The following is a 21,760-nucleotide window of genomic DNA, read 5'->3' as shown; positions in this document are numbered from 1 at the left end:
GTTGGAATACTGCCGTTTGTGTTTGCATTTAAAAAAAAAAAATTATACCGTAAACATGTATGTACAGAGTTCTACTGTACATACACCAATACGGTTTGCAATATATGGTATAAGAAGCCTGGCATGTCTTCAATGCCCGCATTTTTTATTTTTTTTTTCTGAATTTTGCACCTTATTCACATTGTAGTTGCAGGCAAAGGGCCTGATTCATGTTTGTATGGAATACCACAGCCGCATTACTTCATAATAGGGTGTGTCCCCTTTGTGAAGAACGGCTGTGACTGACAGGGGTCTGCTTGCGACATTGCAGACCCCTAAACATTGTATTTGTACACAAGCCATTGGATATGCGTACAAATATGAATTTGCGCCAAAGTCGCTTACAGTGCCCTAGGCAATTGGGATCAGTATTTTTGCTGCAGACGAGTTGGCATAAGGTCACAGCTGAAGCACAACAATGTGGCTGACTTGTATCAGGCCTTAGTCTTTTTAGCATCTGAGTCACACAGCAGCTGTGTGCAATGCGTCAGTGCCCAGGGTACCCGTGCATTAGTGATAATTAGCAATACAACAATGACTAATTATTTGTAAAAATGTATGTGACCAGACGCGTCATGTAGAATAGTCACAAAGTCCATGGTGCACTCATGGGGCTTTTTGAGGATAGGCGTTTGTGGTCACATTTGTGATCTGCCAATCAGTCATACGTGTACTTACCTACTCTCCCAGAAATTGTGGGAGACTCATGAGTTTTTAGGTGGTCTCCGCACCACTGGGGATGGGGCTAAAATTATGCAAATAACAATTATTTTAGCCCCACCCCCTCCTTTAGGACCCACAGTTCTTACCATCATGTGGACCATGCCTAATGCTCCTCACCTCCAAAGTCCCCAATGGCTTCTCTTTGCCAGGCTTCTCCCAGAGAGGAGTATTAATATACAGGCAAGTGTGGTACTAGGTGATCAGTTTTACCACCCATGGGCGTCAGGAGAAGAGATCTGGTCATCTGGCCTCTTAGAAGTAGATCAGTTGAGTGTCCTATCTACCATGAGGGCAGTTGTGGGGTCAGAGGCTTACTGGACACATAGTCATCTTGTGATGGTGGTAAGAGCCTGATTCAGGATTGATCAGTCGGGGCCGAATTCAGCACCGTTTCCGATTGTGTGGGTCTGCGCATCCGCATGGGTGAATATCTTCTTGTGCAGACCTCCTGTGCGAATGCCTTTGGCGAGTATCACACTCACCGAGGCGTTTGTATGTGCAGGGGAGGGAAGGGGGTGTCCCCATAAAAACACTGGGTGTTACCTGGGGAACGCAGGCATTTCGATGCCTGCGTGGGGCATCTTACTTTTATCTGCGAACGGGGGTAAAAATCATTTGATTGACGGCAACATTAAATGATTTTTCATGCAGCCGCATGCGAGGGGTTGTGTAAGCATACACATTACCTCGCATGCAAATGCTGGTGTTCGCACGGCGGGGGGGGGGGGGGGGGGCGCGCATTTGGTTGTAGGGTGGGCGTGCGGCGTTTACCTGTTTGCTATATTGAAAATACACAGCGTTGCAAATACGTCTGAAACAGGCTTTAAACCCACAGACATGTGATTATCAAATCAATATCAAATATATTGTATTATTATCACTTTTTTTGTGGCTTAAGGTCATTCTTTTAATTGCACTCCATTGTTTTACTTCCTCCTCCTCCTCCTCCTCCTTTTTCTCATGTAATGAGATTTACCTCACTGTGCACCGGATCCCCTCAGTAATTACAGAAATGTCACTTCAGGCCGAGCCCCCGCTCCCTAATCCCGTTTCTTCGCCAGTGAGCCTCACACCTCACTGATTACACCTTCGCCCAAAAATGCCATTATCCCAAACCTCCCTCAATGTTAAAGTTTTGGGGGGGATTTTTTTTTCCAACGCAAATCCTTTTGCCTTTTGTGCTGTATTATGTGCTATGTGTACAGTACTGAGACATTGCAGTCTGGGTGACATGACAGAGTCAGGTTGTATTTGTACGCTGTAATCTTACAGTGCTGCCGGATGAGGAGCTTCTGAGGACAGCAGAGGAGGGAACATTTAATGAGAGTACTTTATTAATTACAGAACAATGGGGCAGATTTATTAAGCTTGGAGAAGAGATAAACTGGAGATAAAGCGGAGAAAAGGTAAAAGGAGATAAAGCACCAGCCAATCAGCTGTGTTTGAAAAAGACAGTTGGGAGTTGATTGGCTGTGCTTTATCTCCTTTTACCTTTTCTCCGCTTTATCTCCAGTTTATCTCTTCTCCAAGCTTAATAAATCTGCCCCAATATGAGCACTTATGTCACCCCTGTGGAGGAAGGCGCAGATTCAGCTTATTAATCATTTTTCTTGGAAACCAAGCACAGAAATGCATCGGATATTGGCATTGTACATCCAGGTGCCCTAGGCTTATACACAGGTGTATGGGCGCTCAGGGACTCGCCGGTCATACCGCCCATGTGCATGTAACCAAGGTTAGACAACTGGCATGTAGGATCTAATGCTTGTGGCGTGTGAAGGAGACTTTGGACCTTATTCAGATCAATTCGGTCCTCCGTTCGCATGCACCCTACACGGTGGGCATAGGGCGGAGAAGGGCAGAGGGTGAGGGTGCCAGGCAGCCCCATTACTGCGGGCAGCGGGTGGCATCTGATGGACTCGCAAGGCTGTGGAGTTTGCAGCCTTGCGCGTCAATCAGAATAAGGTCCTTTGGCTTCAGGCTGCCTGGCTGGTGCTGTAGCACAATGTACAGAGTTACATGGGTACAGCCATCTGGCACCCACCTTAAAGGCCCATACACACTGGGTAACTTTCAGCTTCAAAGCCGCCCAGAGTGTACGTGGCAGTGGTGATGTCCGCTCCCGCATCATCACAGGCCCGGCCGCTCATCTCTTGGTTTTACCAGCAGTTGAGTGGCGGAGTGGGCGGCTTTCAATTTGGATGTTCATGCATAAACCCCCACCATTGAGAACGAGACCGAACTCGGCCCGCTACGAGCTGGTTCGAATCAGCCCCTAAATCAAAATACATTGAATGCATCTTCCTTCTTTAGAAATGCAGAATCCTTGTTTAAACTCTCGCACCCGTGGAACATCTCCCAGAATCCCAGAGCGGAGCACTCAGGTATCTCTGATGTATATTTCATAGCGCCGGCATACGTCTTTGTCTAGCAGCTGCTGCTTATAGGGTAAAAGTAGGATTACAGATGAGGTGGGAGTAAAAGTGACCTGATTTCCCCAATCTGTCAGTTTTCCACAGTAACTAATAACAGGTCTCATCCACGCTGGTCCCAGTCCTTGTGGGAGTCTGCTTTAATCACCCTGAGTGATTCGGACTCTTCTGCCGGATTGTGAGTCCTCATTTGATGCAATTAAACTGATTGCAAATTCTGCAACAGCTGGCCACACAAGGTTCCTGTGGCTTTACACTTGGGGAAAGGGCAATGAGATGGGGAGGGAAAGTCCTCCAGTGTTTGTTCAGTCAAATACGGATTTTCGTTAGATTGCAAGCTCTTTAGCCAAGATCCTCTTTTGTGTGTTCTGATGCTTGAGAGAGAGTGCAGTATTTCTGTACTGTTGTTATTCGATATTATACCACCGAATGTATATGTTTATAAAGGTAGTTTATGGACTCAGTGTACAAGAATGTACAGAATACAGCAGCTACCAAGTCGAGCCCCCACCCACCTCCTAGGTATCAGCCGCGATGAGGATGCAGTGGGCACAGTGTGGATATGTTGATATATTGGTTTCCATAGTAACGGCGCAGTATGAATCCATATGAGACATTTAATAACCCGAAGCTCTGAGAACAGACCCCTACCCACCACCCAAAACAAATAAAGCAAATTAAAACCAAGGAATTTGTTCCCATGAGTCCTGGCGGCTGGTGCGCTCCACGATTCCAATATCACACACTGCGCCGTCATTCTCTAAAGCCAGTGGCTGTACAAAATAAACGCAATTAAGAGTTTACCATCTTATTTATTTATTTAGTAACCGCATCTTATTAGGCGCAGAAAATTCCGCTGCGCTTCCCGATGTCAGCCTCACTGGGTCCTACTGTATTAAATATTTAAATCAATTGAGATTTCAGAATGATATGGAAATGAACTGTCATCCCAGTATAGCGATGGATGCAAAGCCGGGTCCTGTATGGCTTCATGTCTGTTCTAAATAACCACTTGTGCAATATTTATATTAGATTATTTTCCCGAGTGTATTTATATTCCCCATTCATTCTGCTTGTCACCTTGAATACATTTATATTGTTTTATAGTTATGTCTGTGTTTCTGTTACTCTGTTATATAATATATATATATATATATATATATATATATATATATATATATATATATATATATATGCAAGCAAGGGGTCCGGCACTCAGGCTGTAGAAATTCAGCTGCTTAGGTGCGCTTCTATCCCTCAAGGAGAGGTATAATATCAACAAGCAGAAGTCACTCTAAGAATTCATTCAATGCTGCACGGCGGCAGTAAAAAACGTGAAGACACTAGTATAGTGCAAAGCCAACGTTTCGGGCGGGTAGCCCTTTATCAAGACAAAGGTCTTGATAAAGGGCTACCCGCCCGAAACGTTGGCTTTGCACTATACTAGTGTCTTCACGTTTTTTACTGCCGCCGTGCAGCATTGAATGTAATATATATATATATATATATATATATATATATATATATATATATATATATATATATATATATATATATATATATATATATATATATATATATATATATATATATATATATAGTACTCCGGAAGCAGCGGCACTCTGAGTCTTGTAAACAGTGGAAAAACGTGAAGTTTATTGTCTACATGTTTCGGGGTACTTCCCCATCTTCAGGAAGTACCCCGAAACATGTAGACAATAAAATTCACGTTTTTCCACTGTTTACAAGACTGTTTACAAGACTCAGAGTGCCGCTGCTTCCGGAGTACTATATATTGGGCAGATTGCCAGTACAGAAGGCACCTGAGCAGGTCAACCCCAGGAGGGTCCGAGTGCCGGGTTCACGGAGTCACTATATATATATATATATATATATATATATAGAAATCACAGGATCCGGCACTCCCAGTGGTACAGCTTAGACCAAGCGCTCAGGTGCCTTCATAGAACAGTAAGTCCATATAGAAGAGAAGAAAAGAAGAAGAAGACGGGAGTTTATGCTCTCGAAACATGTTGGAATAAAATTCTCCAAACTTTATGAAGACTCCTGAGTGCCGCATATTTCTTCTCTTCTATATATATATATATATATATATATATATATATATATATATATATATATATATATATATATGCTCCAATATATCGGCACTCTACAATCAATAAATAACCCGGTGCACTCCAAGTGATTATGTACCAGTCCAGCAAGAAGGAGGCACACGGACACACAAAGTTTAAGATGCAGAACAAAGCTAATACAGCTTTGTTTTGCATCTTAAACTTTGTGTGTCCTCCGTGTGCCTCCTTCTTGCTGGACTGGTATATATATATATATATATATATATATATATATATATATATATATATATATATATATACAAAAACCTGGGGTCCGAGTGCCGGGTTCACGGAGTCACTATCTATATATATATATATATATATATATATATATATATATATATATATATATATATATATATATATATATATATATATATATATATATAAAACCTGCACTCTCACCCTTCAAATAGACAGCCGCTGGGGTGCTGTATACATAACAGTGTGGCCAGGGCTCGGCTATATAAATACAGATACTCCCAAGTTTGGGAAAACAGCACTCACCAGACTTTGTAGATATGATCACTGGGGATTCCAATCCCAAAAGATATTTATTCAGTCAAGGTAAAATACTTGCCGACGTTTCGGTCCCTTAGGACCATTCTCAAGGCAGTACAGCTTATGCAGAGGTAACATCCAAAGTGGCAACAGTGTAACAGGGGCAGGGAAGCTCTGTCCGGGTCCCTGCTTATAAAGGGGAGTGTATCCTCCCACGCCGAATTGCGCTCCACATCGTGGAACGCATGACGTCACTTCCAGGTAAACCCAGAAGTGTGTAGCTGCGATGTTAATGCGGCGCTGATCGTCAGTTTAAGTGGCGATCAGCTATTGCGGTCAGTGTGACAGTAGAGACCGTGGGCACTTATAGGCTAGTCATAGCCAAAGATACTGTTGGGCGCACTTGCTGCAACTCTGAGGGATGTGAGAGCAGCGGGGTCGTGTGATCGCATCTAGCACTGTCCATCATTGGTCAGTGCGGGTCATGTGTCACGTGTGTAATGGAGCTGTCAAAAATTTAAATATTGCCGTGGGATGGCTCTCTTGTCACACTGCTAAAGCAGGGAACCAGCTTAAGGGTGAAGGGGGGATAAAAAAAAACCTCCACCCTCAAGCTGGTTCCCTGCTTTATCAGTGTGACAAGAGAACCATCCCACAGCAATATTTACACAGAATGTATATATTAATAAGTAATTATGCTTCTCATTATCCTCGCTATTTGGAACACTGCTGTTCATTAAACAAATCGGCTTTCATATTATTTACACATCTGAGGAGTGGAGCCAGTGTAATGTCATTTCTGTTCCAGTAGGGGTAGCTGTGTCCTGTGTTGTTTTCTAACAGTTGGGACCAGGGCTAGATTAAGGTGGGGGCTCAGGGGGTCAGTACCCCTGGGCCCCCTCTATCTGGGGGCCCCTTGTGGTTGGCATGTATTTTTCAAAAAAAATATATTTTTTTCAGCTAAAGGTTTTGTGCATGGGAGTGGGGTAGTGCTGCAGCTTCACCTATCTGCCAATGTGACGATGATTATTGGTGCTGAGCATCAGGAGCCAAGGCACACTGACTGCACAAGTGTGCAGTGCATTACTGGGAGTTGACTAAGTCCCATGAGACTTTGCGCAAGAGATGAAAGGCTTGTGCTGAGCTCTGCTTGGTGGAGCTCATCATATGCTTCTCAGGCCCATGGAGGACAACAGCAGCAGCATCCTCATGGGAGGGTTTGTAATCAGAGGCAGCGCTAAACCTGTCAGGGCTACAGAGGGACAAACACAGGTTTTTCATGTGGTATTATATAAACATACTGTATACAGTATATATGTATGTATATAATACATATGTGTGCATGTGTTGGATATAGAGAGCGCTGGATAGAGACCTCCACCTTACTGTGACATTCAATAGTGGATACCGAATTTGCGATTTGCAAACAAATTTTATTTAAAATGAATAATATAGTCAATATCGGACAATATTCACATAAAAATAGTAAGATTATAATTCAAGCATTTCCAATGAGTCGAGACCCAACGCGTTTCGCCGATGAACGGCTTCGTTCATCGGCGAAACGCGTTGGGTCTCGACTCATTGGAAATGCTTGAATTATAATCTTACTATTTTTATGTGAATATTGTCCGATATTGACTATATTATTCATTTTAAATAAAATTTGTTTGCAAATCGCAAATTCGGTATCCACTATTGAATGTTACAGTAAGGTGGAGGTCTCTATCCAGCGCTCTCTATATCCAACACATGCACACATTTCCATTTTTTGACCTTCACTAACAGGGAGGTCTTATAGATCAGCTATTTTGAAAATTTACAGTTAGGAGTTGATTGGCTGGTGCGTTATCACCTTCCACTTTATCTCCACCTTATTGGGGCCTATCTAAGCGATCTCACTAGATTGCTCTGTGTGTAGGGGCCATCGCGATAGCGGTTTGCGCCCCCGCGCATCGCTATCCCCGGTGATTAGTATCCAGCATGCTGGATAAATTTAAGTAATAGCGCCAGGCAGGCCAGTGTTCTCCCCGAAGAACACCGGCTCTGACATATCGCTCAGCACATACCGCTGGCATGTTGCTGTGCAGCAATGTGTGCTGAGCGACATTGCTGAGCATTCTGGAATCAGAACGCTGAGCACATCTCCCCGTGTGTAGGCCACGTATCTCTTCACCAGGCCTTATACATCTGCCCCAGTGACTCATATGCTAGAAATGCTGTCTCCCAGACAGCCCAGCCGTCCTCGCTGTCATAGACCTGGCCCTTCTGTGCACATTATACCTATTTTACTCAAACATGACTAATAAAGGAGCGCACGAAAAATGTAATTAATTTAATAATCATACAATATATATCAACAATTTAAACAATTAATAGTATAAGTAGAACATGTATCTATCGGCTTCAAATATAAAAATCAGATAATTAAATGGGTCTGGGGATCCAAGATGCAATTTCAGAATATTTTGCAAGGATTAAATGTATGGGGGAGTATATGAATACATCTCCAAGGGTTTGCTGGTTCAAAGGCTGAAGCCGTCTTTTTGTGCCGCTGGTGTCTGCAGTAGTCCGTCGTATAGGCTGGCAGGGATAGAATGTCCAAAAGCCATGATGTGTAAGTACAACGTGTGTACATGACTGAAACGGAACATACACAGATCTGGTACCTATCCCAGCGGCGTAACTATAGCACCGCAGCCCCCGCCACCACGGGGGGGGGGGGGCGCTGTGCATGTGGGGGCGCCGGGGGCTGTGGTGCTATAGTTACACCCCCCCCCCCAATCCCCCGCAGACTTACCTATCTCGCTGGTCCCGGCGGCTCCGTTCTTCTGCTGAGGACCACCACAAAATGGCCTCCCCCATATAGCACACAGTTCTCTGAAACTGTCTGCTGTATGGGGGCGGCCATTTTGTGGTGGTCCTCAGCAGAAGAAGAACGGAGCCGCCGGGACCAGCGCTATAGGTAAGGCTGCAGGGGATTGGGGGGGGGGTTTGCATGGGCGGCGGGGGATTGGGGAGTGCTTGGCGGGGCGGCGGCGGGGGGGGGCGCCCCTCCCCCCTAACGGCGGAGGGTCGCCCAAAACTTAGTTACGCCACTGACCTATCCGTCACATAGGGTTTTTATCATTCGGTCGACCCAAGACGTCTGAATCTGGACACTTTCTAAGTGTACGGCAGCCCCTCGCATCGCTCGCTATGCTTGCAATGTTTCGGGTACGGTACCTCACTACGCTCGGCGCACTATTCTATTCTCCCTCCACGCCCTAGTGCAGGGCTGGGCAATTGCGGCCCTCCAGATGTTAAGGAACTACACATCCCAGGATGCTTTGCATTAGTTTTGCTATGTGGCCATGCTGAAACTGAAGCAAGGCATGCTGGGATGTGTAGTTCCTTAACATCTGGAGGGCCGCAATTGCCCAGGCCTGCCCTAGTGGATGGTAGGACATGAAATATCGCCTGTTCTGGAACCACAGTGGGGAAACAATAAAAAAGCCTGTGTCAACCTTCTGCATCGTCGACCTTTCACCAGGGCCCTGTCAACCTTCAGTCCCTGTTGACTTTCTGCCTGTCGACCTAAGGAGTGTCAACCTTTCTTGTGCCGGCCTAACAACCGCATCCCGTCATATATATGCCGCACTGTACACAAGACAGGTCCGTCACTGCATCGTCAGCACATGCGCTTAATCTACTGCAAGTCGTCATCGTTATCAAGTTCATGCACCTGCCCTTCTGCCCTATACTTCCCTATACTGGGTGCTCCTAACTGGCACTGAATATTATACAGTATATAGAAAATATATTGTTCTGGTATAAATGGTAGGCAATGTCTAGGTCGGCAGTCACTCAGTCGATCAGTAATGGTCAACAGTGAGTAGGTCAACACCAAAAATGATCAACATCCTCAAGGTCCACAAGAACAGAAGGTCGACACAAGCAAAAGGTCAAAATTAACATGGTCGACACAAATTTTTCGTGTGTTTTTGGTGTCTGTGGCGACATATGTCGACATGGACACCATATAAGTATACCGTGTCCCCTTGCATGGCGCGGTACAGCCGACACACTAATATATTCCCCTTCCTTGTCAACTGGGATGGTAAATTATGAACAAGTCGGTAAAAACAAAAAATCATTGAACACTAGTGCCTCTCCCTGCAGTGCCATTGGCCCCCAATTCCAGCCATGTCCAACTCATATAGGAGACATGAATTCATTCTACTGGCAATTTAAACGATTTTGCAGCTAGACCTATATAAGAACAAGACGATTAATTCCATTTCCAGCTGCATGTGGCTAAAGTGTCATAACAAAAGGCAGATAGACTCAATGGCACTATCACATAATGACCTTTGAACAAGGCATCTGAAGGATCTCATAGCGGAGTAGAAGACGGATCCGGGAATGAATGTCACTCAGTATCCGCTCGGCTAGAAATGTGCAGTTCGCTGGATATGCAAATCGGTGGTCAAGGCTGCGCTCTTACTGTCCCACTTTCCACTCTTACTGCCAGGAACCTATTATCCGCTCCGAGTAGAGAGCTCTTAACGCGGAATCCCATTAATTTTATCTGCATAGACGCCCTATATACTCACAGGAAGGATGTTACTCCCGGGAAGCCGTCTCAATCTGTCGTCTATCTCTTTCTGGCTTTCATTTTTATTTTCAGATGAAGATGTTCTATAATTGCATTCCACACACAACTCTTTGTATAACGTTGATCCTTCGGTCTCGCCGGAGTGGAACAATAAGGTGCATAAAACGGAATTACTTTACTTTGTTTTCAGTCCCCGATCTTGTCCTATCGAAATCATCGCACAACTATAATCTTTATATTTTCAGATAATTTGTGGCATTTCCGAACACTTGTGTCCTTAATATCGAAGGATGTAGACCATGGGCCTCCAGATGTTGTGAAACTACATGTTCCAACATGCATTGCCACATTTTTTCCTATAAGAGCATGCCAAAACGGTCAGGGCATCCTGGGACATGTAGTTCCACAACATCTGGAGGGCCACAGGTTGAAGACCTGTGATGTAGACCAACATCCTCTATAATAGTGGATGGCAGGTGTGTAGACCTTTGTGGGCTACATAGCAATCTTTTGTAATGTCCCCATTACTGGTGGCTTACACGCATACATGAGGATATCCCAAGCAATGCATGACCCCCGCAGCTGCTGGTCCTCTATGAGATGCATGCGGCCAGTGCTAATCTGGTTGCTACGCTTCTGTCTGGTGGTTTATGCCTAGGACACCTAATCAGAGATGTCAGATGAGAAGGGGGCCCCAGGGTAAAAGTGGTCCAGGAAAGGTGGTGGAACTCATGAGTACCAGGAGCAGTGGGCCGCAGGTGGAGGAGAACCATGGAGCAACCAGGACCAGAGGAAGGGGGATTTGGGATGTGGTTGCACCAACTATTGACGTGGGCAATGTTTTTTCTGTTGCAGGGCCATGATGGAGGTGAAACTAGTTCCACCCTGCCCCCCCCCCCCCCTCCCCGCACACAGACACACATAAACCACTTGGGGCCCAAATTATATTTTTGCACCTGGGCCAACCACTGATTGCAGGGCTGGCGTTCCTGAGTGTTATTTATTGGTGTTGCAAATCACAATGGGGCAACCTCAGGACTCCCAAAAAGTCATTCAACAGCAACCCCTGCGGGGGGGGAAGCCTTTGGGGAACCATGGCCTCAGGATCGCACTTATTTCTGTAATTACATTATGACCTTTGATTTCTAAATGTGTTGATCATTCCTGTACTTACTCACTGGGACTCTGCATTTTCCAGGAGCGGCCCAGAAAACCCAGCCATGACCCAGCCATGTCGGCGGCTGCGTGATGTCATACGCACTCGTTGAGGCTCTAAACAGGAGCCGCCTGCAGCTGGGCTGCGCGGCTAGGCTGATCATATGGGAGCAGTTTTGGTTGAATCAATGTGGCCATGCCCCCTTGCACAATTCTGTGATTGTACTACAGGCATTGCTCAGCGGGAGGGGGAGGGGGCCACTATGATGCAATTCAGTATGAGTCGTGTCACTGGTCCCCACGGACCAAGTCCCCCTGCCGAGGTGGGGTTGCGGGAGACTGAGGTCATTGCAGTGGACTTGCCAGGAGGTGGACTTGATTGTCTGGAGCATGGGTCCTCAAACTGTGTGAAACTACAAATCCCAGCATGCCTTGTTACAGTTTTGCTATAAGGGAGTGTTAAAACTGTGGCAAGGCATGCTGGGATTTGTAGTTTCACAACATCTGGAGGGCCGCAGTTTGAGGACCCATGGTCTGGAGCTTCCTGCCCATTCTAGGAGGGTAGGCAAGAATGATATGGCTTGCTCTGTGTGGCCGAAGATGTGCTAGCAGAAGTTATCACTTTACTTCTGGATATGGACCTGGCTTTCTCTGGAGTACTCATGTGTGGCCAGACAGCTGCTAGCAGAAGTTATCACTTCTGGATATGGACCTGGCTTGCTCTGGAGTACTATTGTGTGGCCAGACACCTGCTAGTAGAAGTTATCACTTCTGGATATGGACCTGGCTTGCTGTGGAGTACTCATGGTGTGGGCGGACACGTGATATGGACCTTTCTTGCTCTGGAGTACTCATGTGTGGCCATACATGTGCTAGTAGAAATGATCACTTTACTTCTGGATATGGACCTGGCTTGCTCTGGAGCACTTACATGGGGCAACGCATGTGCTAGCAGAAGTTAAATTCCCTTATTCTACCCAATTATTTTCTGCTGCAGCAGTTACCCAGATGGTGATCTAGAACTCCTTTTTTTTTCATGTGTGTTTCTGCAAAATACTAAAGTAACTACATCGCTCAACATCACTTAGTGTGTAGGGGCCATAGCGATAGCGATGTGCAGCCCTGCGCATCACTATCGCCCCGGTGATAGATATCCAGCATGCTGAATAAATCAAGTTAATTGCCAAGGTCAGGGCCAGTGTTCTCACAGGAGAACACTGGCCCAGACAGATTTCTCAGTACACAGCGCTAACACATCCCCGTGTGCTAAGCGATCTTGCTGAGCAATCCAGCATCGCTCAGCAGCTCAGCAGGGTCCCTACGTGTGTAGGGCCTATAAGATGCACATCCAGTTGAAAAAGAATCTTAGCGCATACCAACTCATACGGGACCTGGTGCGCCAAGAAGGGCTGTTTGGCACATTCTGCAAGAACGTGTGAGGACACATCTGTATATGATTTTATTATAGCAGTCATCTATGATGGTGAGAGAGCTTTCCAGCATATTTTCTGGGATAATGTAACATATCATGTGTATCACCGATTTTGGGATATGGAGGGTGAAATGAGTGTTTGCCTGCTGGCTTAGAAAACCATTATTTGCATAGAGATTATACATTGTCAGTACAGTGTGTCGCTGAACGTAGAAAGGCCATGTAGCAGACACTCAGTGTGGGGTAAATTGGTGCAATGGCAGCCTGTCGAGAGGCAATAAAATTCCATTCTAGCATCATAAACGTCCCATTGAGTTCTGATTTAGAACGCAGGTCTCCCTTGTTCAGTGGAGATGACCACCGCATGCCATTCAGCTAGCAGTAAACTGTTATATTATCCATCATGCTAACCCAACCAGTCCTATTACATCTTCCTGAAAAAACGTGGCAATAAAGAAATACTGGCCGCTGGTACGGATTGAGACCCACCACGTACAGAACCAGGCATGATTCTGCCCTGTCCCTTTGGATGTTGCTAGACTACCATCCCCAGCACATCTAGCCCGGCCGCCGCTGGAGTTGTAGTTGCATCGCATCTGTAGAGTCTCGGGTTGGCTTCCCCCGCAGTAAATCATTCACTCTCCCTGCAACGGTGCTCCTCTCTACCTCGTTATTCTCGTTTGGGAAGTAATTAACATCCCTCCGCATCAAAGATTTTAATTTAATTTCCAGGCACTGTTATCAGACAACACCGTCCTTCTGGGATAAGGGTTTTATTTCAGGTTGAATTAACCTGTTCACTCTTCCCGTGCCGGAAGAATATATGTTTTTGAGCCAGCTGCGGTACATTGGTAACCCCGTCATGTCCAGGGGGAATCTGCGTCCTATACAGATACTTCTATGCGTTACTGCCATTGTCTCCTACTTCAGCTGGTTTGGTATAATTAGATTTTCCAGAGCTAGAGAGGACAGGTGAACGGGCCCAGGTAATATGCCTGTGGTTCTGCTATAATTGAGGTCCCTAGGCAGAAATCCAATTATCTTTTCAATCCTTGCATTGCTCTTACTGTAATTGTTTCTATAAAATGCTTGCCATCTGCAGACAGGGGCTGCTTATTCCGTCTCTGTTGTCAAGGTGCCGGTCTGACAACTCACTCTGGGGTAGATGTATGAAGCAGTGATAAGGAAGGAGAAGTGATAAAGTTCCTGGTACTTTATCACCGGCCAATCAGCTCCTGACTAAGGAGCTGATTGGCCTGTTAAGTTACAGGCTGGGTTTAAAAAGGAACAGTCAGGAGCTGATTGGCCGGTGATAAAGTACCAGGAACTTTATCACTTCTCCTCTCTTATCACTGCTTTATACATCTACCCCTCTGTGCCTGTGGCTGTCATAGGGGCTGATTCATATCTGCTCGGTAAGCAGCGAATTCTGTCTCCAATGGTGGGGGAGTGCGCAAGCGCATAGCCACTCATTCGCATGTGCGAGTGATTGCAGAATGATTGACAGACAGGGGGCGGTCGCTGGGGTCTGGCCAGCATTTTATGGGCGTGCAAACAAAAAAACGGTGAGCGCGCCCATGGAAACGATGGGTGGACACCTGCGAACACAAGCGTGGCCCTGTCTGTCTATGAAGTCACGTGATGTCAGGGCTCGCCCTGAATTCATACAAGAACCGCCATCAACCGCCATCATCCGTTCGCATGCTAGTGCAAAGATTCGCTCGGCAGGAGGGAAGGGGCGCACGGGAGGAGGGGCGGCGTTGAGCTGCTTGCTAGGCAGCGGACATATGCTGTCTAGCGAGCAGGTCTGAATCATGCCCATAGTCGGCTACCTTCAGTAATTCATGGCACCCATTGGTTAAATCTGCTGTGACCGGTGACCTACAGGATATAGATAAGCAGCGGACGCCAATGTCCATTCTTTAATGATGCCTCGCAGCCATCTGTTCCAGTCATAAATGCCGAATGCCTTCACGTCCCCACCATAAGTCATCCCATAACACATTGCTGACGGCCTGCCAGGGGCAGTGGGAGTTTTATATCTGCGACCGCGACCTCTGTCTAAATGGATGGGAAATTAGAACCATGCCATTAATTAGTATGGGATTAATTGAAAATTAACGGTGCCAGTGTGATTTAAACAAGAGGGTATACGTTACCGGCCATACAGCGGGTTACTGGCCATACAGCGGGTTACTGGCCATACAGCGGGTTACTGGCGTGTTCTCTGCTGTTACTAATCTCCCTCTTCTCTCTCCCTTCCTCTCCTGCCTGCTGCAGTAATGTGGACACCAGGGAGCTCTGTGGTAAGGTTCCCCATGTTATTACACTAATGGTTCCCCATGTTATTACACTAATGGTTCCCCATGTTATTACACTAATGGTTCCCCATGTTATTACACTAATGGTTCCCCATGTTATTACACTAATGGTTCCCCATGTTATTACACTAATGGTTCCCCATGTTATTACACTAATGGTTCCCCATGTTATTACACTAATGGTTCCCCATGTTATTACACCAATGGTTCCCCATGTTATTACACCAATGGTTCCCCATGTTATTACACCAATGGTTCCCCATGTTATTACACTAATGGTTCCCCATGTTATTACACTAATGGTTCCCCATGTTATTACACTAATGGTTCCCCATGTTATTACACTAATGGTTCCCCATGTTATTACACTAATGGTTCCCCATGTTATTACACTAATGGTTCCCCATGTTATTACACTAATGGTTCCCCATGTTATTACACTAATGGTTCCCCATGTTATTACACTAATGGTTCCCCATGTTATTACACCAATGGTTCCCCATGTTATTACACCAATGGTTCCCCATGTTATTACACCAATGGTTCCCCATGTTATTACACTAATGGTTCCCCATGTTATTACACTAATGGTTCCCCATGTTATTACACTAATGGTTCCCCATGTTATTACACTAATGGTTAACCCTTTGCTACAGTGCCGAGGTTATTTATCTGTATCATATGTCAGAGCCATTTGCGGGGAGAATGCTTTAAAATGGATAGTTATAAACCCCCAACCAATCAGCTCCTACCTGTCACTTTTCAAACACAGCCTGTGACATGACAGTTAGGTGCTGATTAGGTGGTGGTGTATCACTCCCCATTTTATCACTTTTCAAGCATAGTACATCTGGCCCGTAAAGGGCAGCAAGTCTCCCAGAATGCTGGCAGACTCCCGTGATCGCCCCACCCGCCTCTCTGCATTGCCTGAAATACCGGCATTACACAGTGGGGGTGTGTCCACAAGGACCCAATCGTGCTGGCCACACCCCCAACTTCATATTCCATCAGCGGGCCCCGCCCCCTACCTCACTGATCTGGCCAGCCAGACAGTAGGCAACCCTGCTTCTAGAAGATAATATGTAACATCTGCTTGGTTGCCCATAGCAACATCCCATCGTAAATAGAACTCCACTCTTAGTAAATTTTACTTCTGACATTTATTATAATGGACCCTATCATCTCTGTTGTCTCTATCTCTGTCTTTGCAGATTATTTTGCCAATCACATGGGGGAATACGAAGATGTCCTCTCCTCACTGGAGACACTCAACCTGTCCATCCTGAAGGCCATGGACTACACCAAGAAGGTGAGAGGGCGTCTGCGAAGGTCACCAGTGAATGGGGGATTTAATATTTCAATGATTATTCAATGTTTCATCGTATTATTGCCCTGTACCCAGCCTTACAGTCTTCTATGGCACTTTCCTACATAGATAGTAAGCTCTTGGCTACACTGCAATGTTACATCTCTGGGTTTGTTTCTCACGTTTCTCAATTCTTTTTTTGGTACTTATGTAGTATCTGGGCTGCCGATTTCTAAATCGGGTCGGATCGGGAGATCGCATCGCATGCGACCATGCGATTCGATGCGATGCGATGCGATGACCCGATTTTTCCATAGGAATCAATGTTAAAATGGACTGAGTCCATTTTAACATGGAATTCAATGGGAAAAATGGGTCCTTTTCATACCCCTACTATCCAAGTGGGCATGGAGTTGGATATAAACCTGTGGCGAGCGTAGCGAGCCACCGAGCCCGAAGCGTGGCGAGCGAAGCGAGCCCCGCGAGGGGACGAATACCGTCCCCTCGCGGGGCTCGCTTCGCTCGCCACGCTTCGGGCTCGGTGGCTCGCTACGCTCGCCACAGGTTTATATCCAACTCCATGCCCACTTGGATAGTAGGGGTATGAAAAGGACCCATTTTTCCATAGGAATCATTTTAACATTGATTCCTATGGAAAAATCGGGTCATCGCATCCGATATCGGATGCGATGCGATGCGATGCGATATCGCATCGCATCGCATCTGATTGTATGCCTTAACTTAAGGCATACAATCAAAAAATCGGCAGCCCAGATACTACATAAGTACCCTTTTTTTTTTTTATATATATATGTAGATCACAGGTTCCTAAACTCGGTTCCCAGGGGAAACGGTCACTAGGTCGATCCTATAAAAAGTTGACATACATTAGCTTGACCCCTGAAGGTCAACAGGGCTTAGGTTGACATCTGAAATATGTAGAAATGGCTAAAGTCGACAGGGTCAAAAAGTTGACACGAGCATTAGGTTGACAGTGGGAAGGTAATCAGTTTTTTTTTTTTTTTTTTTTAGCCGACATGTGCCGACAGGCGGGATGTCATACCCTACCGTCCACTGGGGCGTGGTGGGGGAATAAAATAGTGCGCAGTGGGGGGAATAAAATAGTGCGCAGTGAACACGGTGAACTTCGATGGTGTCTATGGCGACATTAGGGACAATAAAACCTGAAAAATTCTTGTTGAACTCTGACTGTCGACCTTTCCATTGTCGACTAATGCTTGTGTCGACCTTCTGATCCTGTTACCCTAGCCATGTTGATCTATTTCAGGTGTTGACCTTCAGTGGTCGACCTGTTGTATGTCGACCTTCATGCAGTCGACCTGTACCCATTCCCGGTACCCCACACACAGTGCATGTATTGCAGGTCCGAGTTTGAGAACCACTGATGTACATAATGATGATGATCATAATCTGTGTGTTCATTCTAGCACCCGCCATAATTTGAAAACCCATGCAGTTCCTCTTCCCTGCCTGGGGTGTCGCTGTCTGCTGTGGTGTCAGTGCTGATATACAGACCACACTGTGCTAGAAGCACTACAGCAGACAGTGACACCCCAGGCAGGGAAGAGGAACTGCATGGGTTTTCAAAGTTGGCGGATGCTAGAATGAACACTCTACAATATATATATATACTGTATATATGTGAAGCGTCTATAGAAGGGGGCATAGCAGTGTGGGTGTGTGAGCTTTGTACCATACACATCAGTGCTGACAATCTGTTGGGGTTCCCTGCTCCTTCTGCGGTCACAATCATAGAGCCTTATGCAGATTAGTATGAAGCATCGGAGTTACTGTATTTGATCATGTGTCCGGCTTTATCTGGGCAGAGCACGAAACAGCAGCTGCAGCTTTACGCTGAGGCATCATTATACCATTGTGTGTATTACGCAGCAGCGATCCCGCTGTGCGGCTTATCAATGCTGGCATCTCCTGTCATCTCAGTGAGCGGATTCCTTTATCATGGATATCCCTTACACATCGTACCACAGAAGCCCCGTGTCAGGATCCTGCATTGTTTCCTGCTATGGTTCTCCTCTCCTGGAAGAAAACACTTGCAGGTCTGCAGAGTAAGCAGGTCATGGCGTGGGATTAATGAGAAGGCAGCGTTCTGTTATACTGGCCTGACAGCAAACCCCCATGTGCTGTGCATTATTCAGCAGATAATGTGCCAGTTGGCTGAGGACTTGTCAAACCAGCAGGTTTCAACTATTTTTCCCTAATCCATTAGAGTTATCTCAAGTCCATCCTGGGCTTTTTCTATCCTTAAATCCTCTTGACCCGCATAAAATCATCCTGTCAGCTCTCCAGATAAATGCCAATATGTGTGTATACTTGCATGCGCTAGAAATGTGTATTTTCATGTAATAATAGTAGTAGATATTTATCTGGACCAATGTGAGGTGTGTGGAGTTTGTATGTTCTCTCCTTGTTTGCTATTTATAGTCTCCTGGTATGAAGGTTTCCCCCCCCACGCCTCACAACACATCTGATTCATGGCCAGATGCACTGAGCTTCAAAAGGGATAAAATGGAGAGTGATAAACAACCAGCCAATCAGCTCCTACCTGCCATGTCACAGGATGTGTTTGAAAAATGTCAGATAGGTTGTTGGTTGGTTGTTTAGCACTCTCCATTTTATCACTTTTGAAGCTTATTGCATCTGGCCCTCAGAGCTGCCGCCAATGGAGAGGTTTCTATAGTTGAGCGATTTTTTGCAACGGCGCAATGAAAACCTACAGTACTGCAGGTGGGGCAGATGTAACATGTGCAGAGAGAGTTAGATTTGAGGTGAGTTATTTTGTTTCTATGCAGGGCAAATACTGGAATACTTTATTTTTACGCTGCAGTTTAGATTTCAGATTTGCGAGCGTAAATACTCCCATATGCGTGATAAAACATTTAACCCCCCCCCCCCCCCTTGAATACCGGCAGCGGGCGCGCACGGGTGCTGGGGCAAAAATAAATTCCCCCCTAAATTCCTACCTGATGGGGTAAATTTACTTACACTTTTAAAAATTTCTCTATTACATCCTAGAAAATGATAGACAGAATTTGATTAGTTGCTATGGGAAACATCACCATTTTAAATTTTTAGAAGCTTTCGTAAATCACCTACATGGTCACGTTATCCCCCAGGGAGCAGAGTCTAGATATATTTTAAAGTGTAAAGGCAGACGAGCGGGGGAAGCTGATTCAGCAGGCTGACGGCGTGTCCTGGGGGCTTACACTGCATATAGAAATCAGAGTAAGTGCTACGTCCCTGGCGGATCACCATTGGGAAGATGAGAGCGCTGTACTTGTTTGTATCAGCGTGCCAGGAACTCAGTGTTTCCCGCGCCTGCCTTGTGCAGACACGTAGGCCGTGTAAGCGCCACTAACTGTAATCTAAATGTAATAATCCACCCATCCCCGTTCTCAAACTGGCAGCGATTTATCCGTGGACGCAGTTATTTTGGCGCCTCAGCTGTCAGTGACGGGCCTTCGTGCCATGGGTGTATTAAAGAAACTCCGTTCTCCCTGCCAGGCTGCCGCGCTCACTGTGTGTGTCCTAATTTATGGAACAATTAATGTCCCCCTTGCTTCCTATATTTTAACTCAAAGAGCAATTAAAGTAGGCATCTGACTTTAACTACAGTGTATCCAAGACTGTGTGTTACTTAATAAATAAGTGATTATAACTACGGAGTCTGACTATTAAACCTTTTCGCTGGCATCTGTACCAGGGTATCCGGATGATTGGTGAACTATGTCTAGATAGATCTACACCAAAAGTTCGACATGCACAATGATGACATTGATAAAATGTTGACACACATCGCAGTGGTCAACGCATGACATAAGGCCCTTTGATCCATTTCCCCTTTACCAGAATGGGCTTTTTTTGATTTTCAAAAAGTAAATCGTAGTCTGTGTCGCACTATTCATCTCTGTCCTTATTGACTTAAGCAGGGATGGGGAACCTTTGGCCCTCCAGCTGTTGTTGAACTACACATCCCAGCATGCCCTGCAACAGATTTAGCCAAATAGCCAAACTGTAGCAGGGCATGTTGGGATGTGTAGTTCAACAACAGCTGGAGAGTTGAAGGTTCCCCATTACCGTATTCCCAGCAGCAGGGATCAGCAATGGGGCCCCGTAGCTGCCAACTTCTGTATCGGTGTGATAAGCAAGGATTCTGGGCAGAATGCTCTAAAGCCCCTCCACTGGGGCACTGCTGCGGAGGGAATAGTCAGCTTTTGCTGGCGTCATACCCTATAGAAGCCTATGGACTTATCCCTGCAGCTCTGTCAGGGGGATCCAGACTCCAAGCATGCCCTGCGGCCGATGTCCTCACTCGTCGCATGCACAGAGGGACTCCTGGGACTTAGACCCGGAAGTCCAGCGCTGGCGGCTGCATCACAATGGACAGATATTATCGCAAGAGCTGTCCTGTTCGTTACTAATCGCATATGTTAGAGCATATGCGATTGGTATGGATACGGTAGCTGGCAGGGGCGGCAGATGTTAGAACAACCCCCCCACAGACTGTTATTCAGCGCCCAATACTAATATATAATTCATACCCTAAGTATGTCCACTTAGCTTTTGAAGCAGCTTGATCAGGGCCGGTGCTAGGGTGTCCGGCGCCCTCCTGCAAACCATAAATTTTGCGCCCTTTCACATTGCCATTGCAACAAGCTGCAGCCCGATTGTGGGAGTTTATGCGACGTGCGATCCTATGGAGGATCTCGGGTACATGTACATGTATGCATACACCATCTCAGTGCTGCGTCCACAAAATGTTGCAGGCACTAAAGGTGCCCATACACCCTGCGAGAATCGCATACGTTATGGGCTAGATCGCATCTCATCGCACGGCATGCATGCAATGTGTGTGCGATGCAATCCGAAAGCAGTACAAAAAATATGTGCAGCACATACTTTTTGTACTGTGTGATGCGATGCCCGCAGGAGCGCACATTGCATCGCACACTGCTATTGCAGTATGTATGGCCACCTTTAGGCACATAACCCAGCCCATTATTTAAAAAGTGTCTAAATTAATATAAAAAAAATCTACAATTATTAAAAAATTTGCTATAAACATGTATAATAAAAA

General features: G+C 45.9%; 1 protein-coding gene across 2 annotated transcripts in view; it reads left to right on the top strand.

The window, feature by feature from the left end:
- The window catches only part of NECAB2 (N-terminal EF-hand calcium binding protein 2), a 127,625-nt gene that overhangs the window by 38,290 nt on the left and 67,575 nt on the right, over positions 1 to 21,760 (top strand). For both annotated transcript variants that reach the window (XM_083163964.1, XM_083163963.1), the window contains exons 4-5: positions 15,298 to 15,323; positions 16,550 to 16,647. In XM_083163964.1, the coding sequence (XP_083020090.1) occupies positions 15,298 to 15,323; positions 16,550 to 16,647 (124 nt within the window). The remainder of the gene's footprint in view (positions 1 to 15,297; positions 15,324 to 16,549; positions 16,648 to 21,760) is intronic.

This window comes from Crinia signifera, chromosome 11 (assembly GCF_055691185.1).
Source record: "Crinia signifera chromosome 11, ASM5569118v1, whole genome shotgun sequence".
In the NCBI taxonomy this organism is placed as follows: Eukaryota; Metazoa; Chordata; class Amphibia; order Anura; family Myobatrachidae; genus Crinia; species Crinia signifera.
Note: the sequence above shows the minus strand (reverse complement) of the source record. Positions and strands in the feature narration are given on the sequence as shown.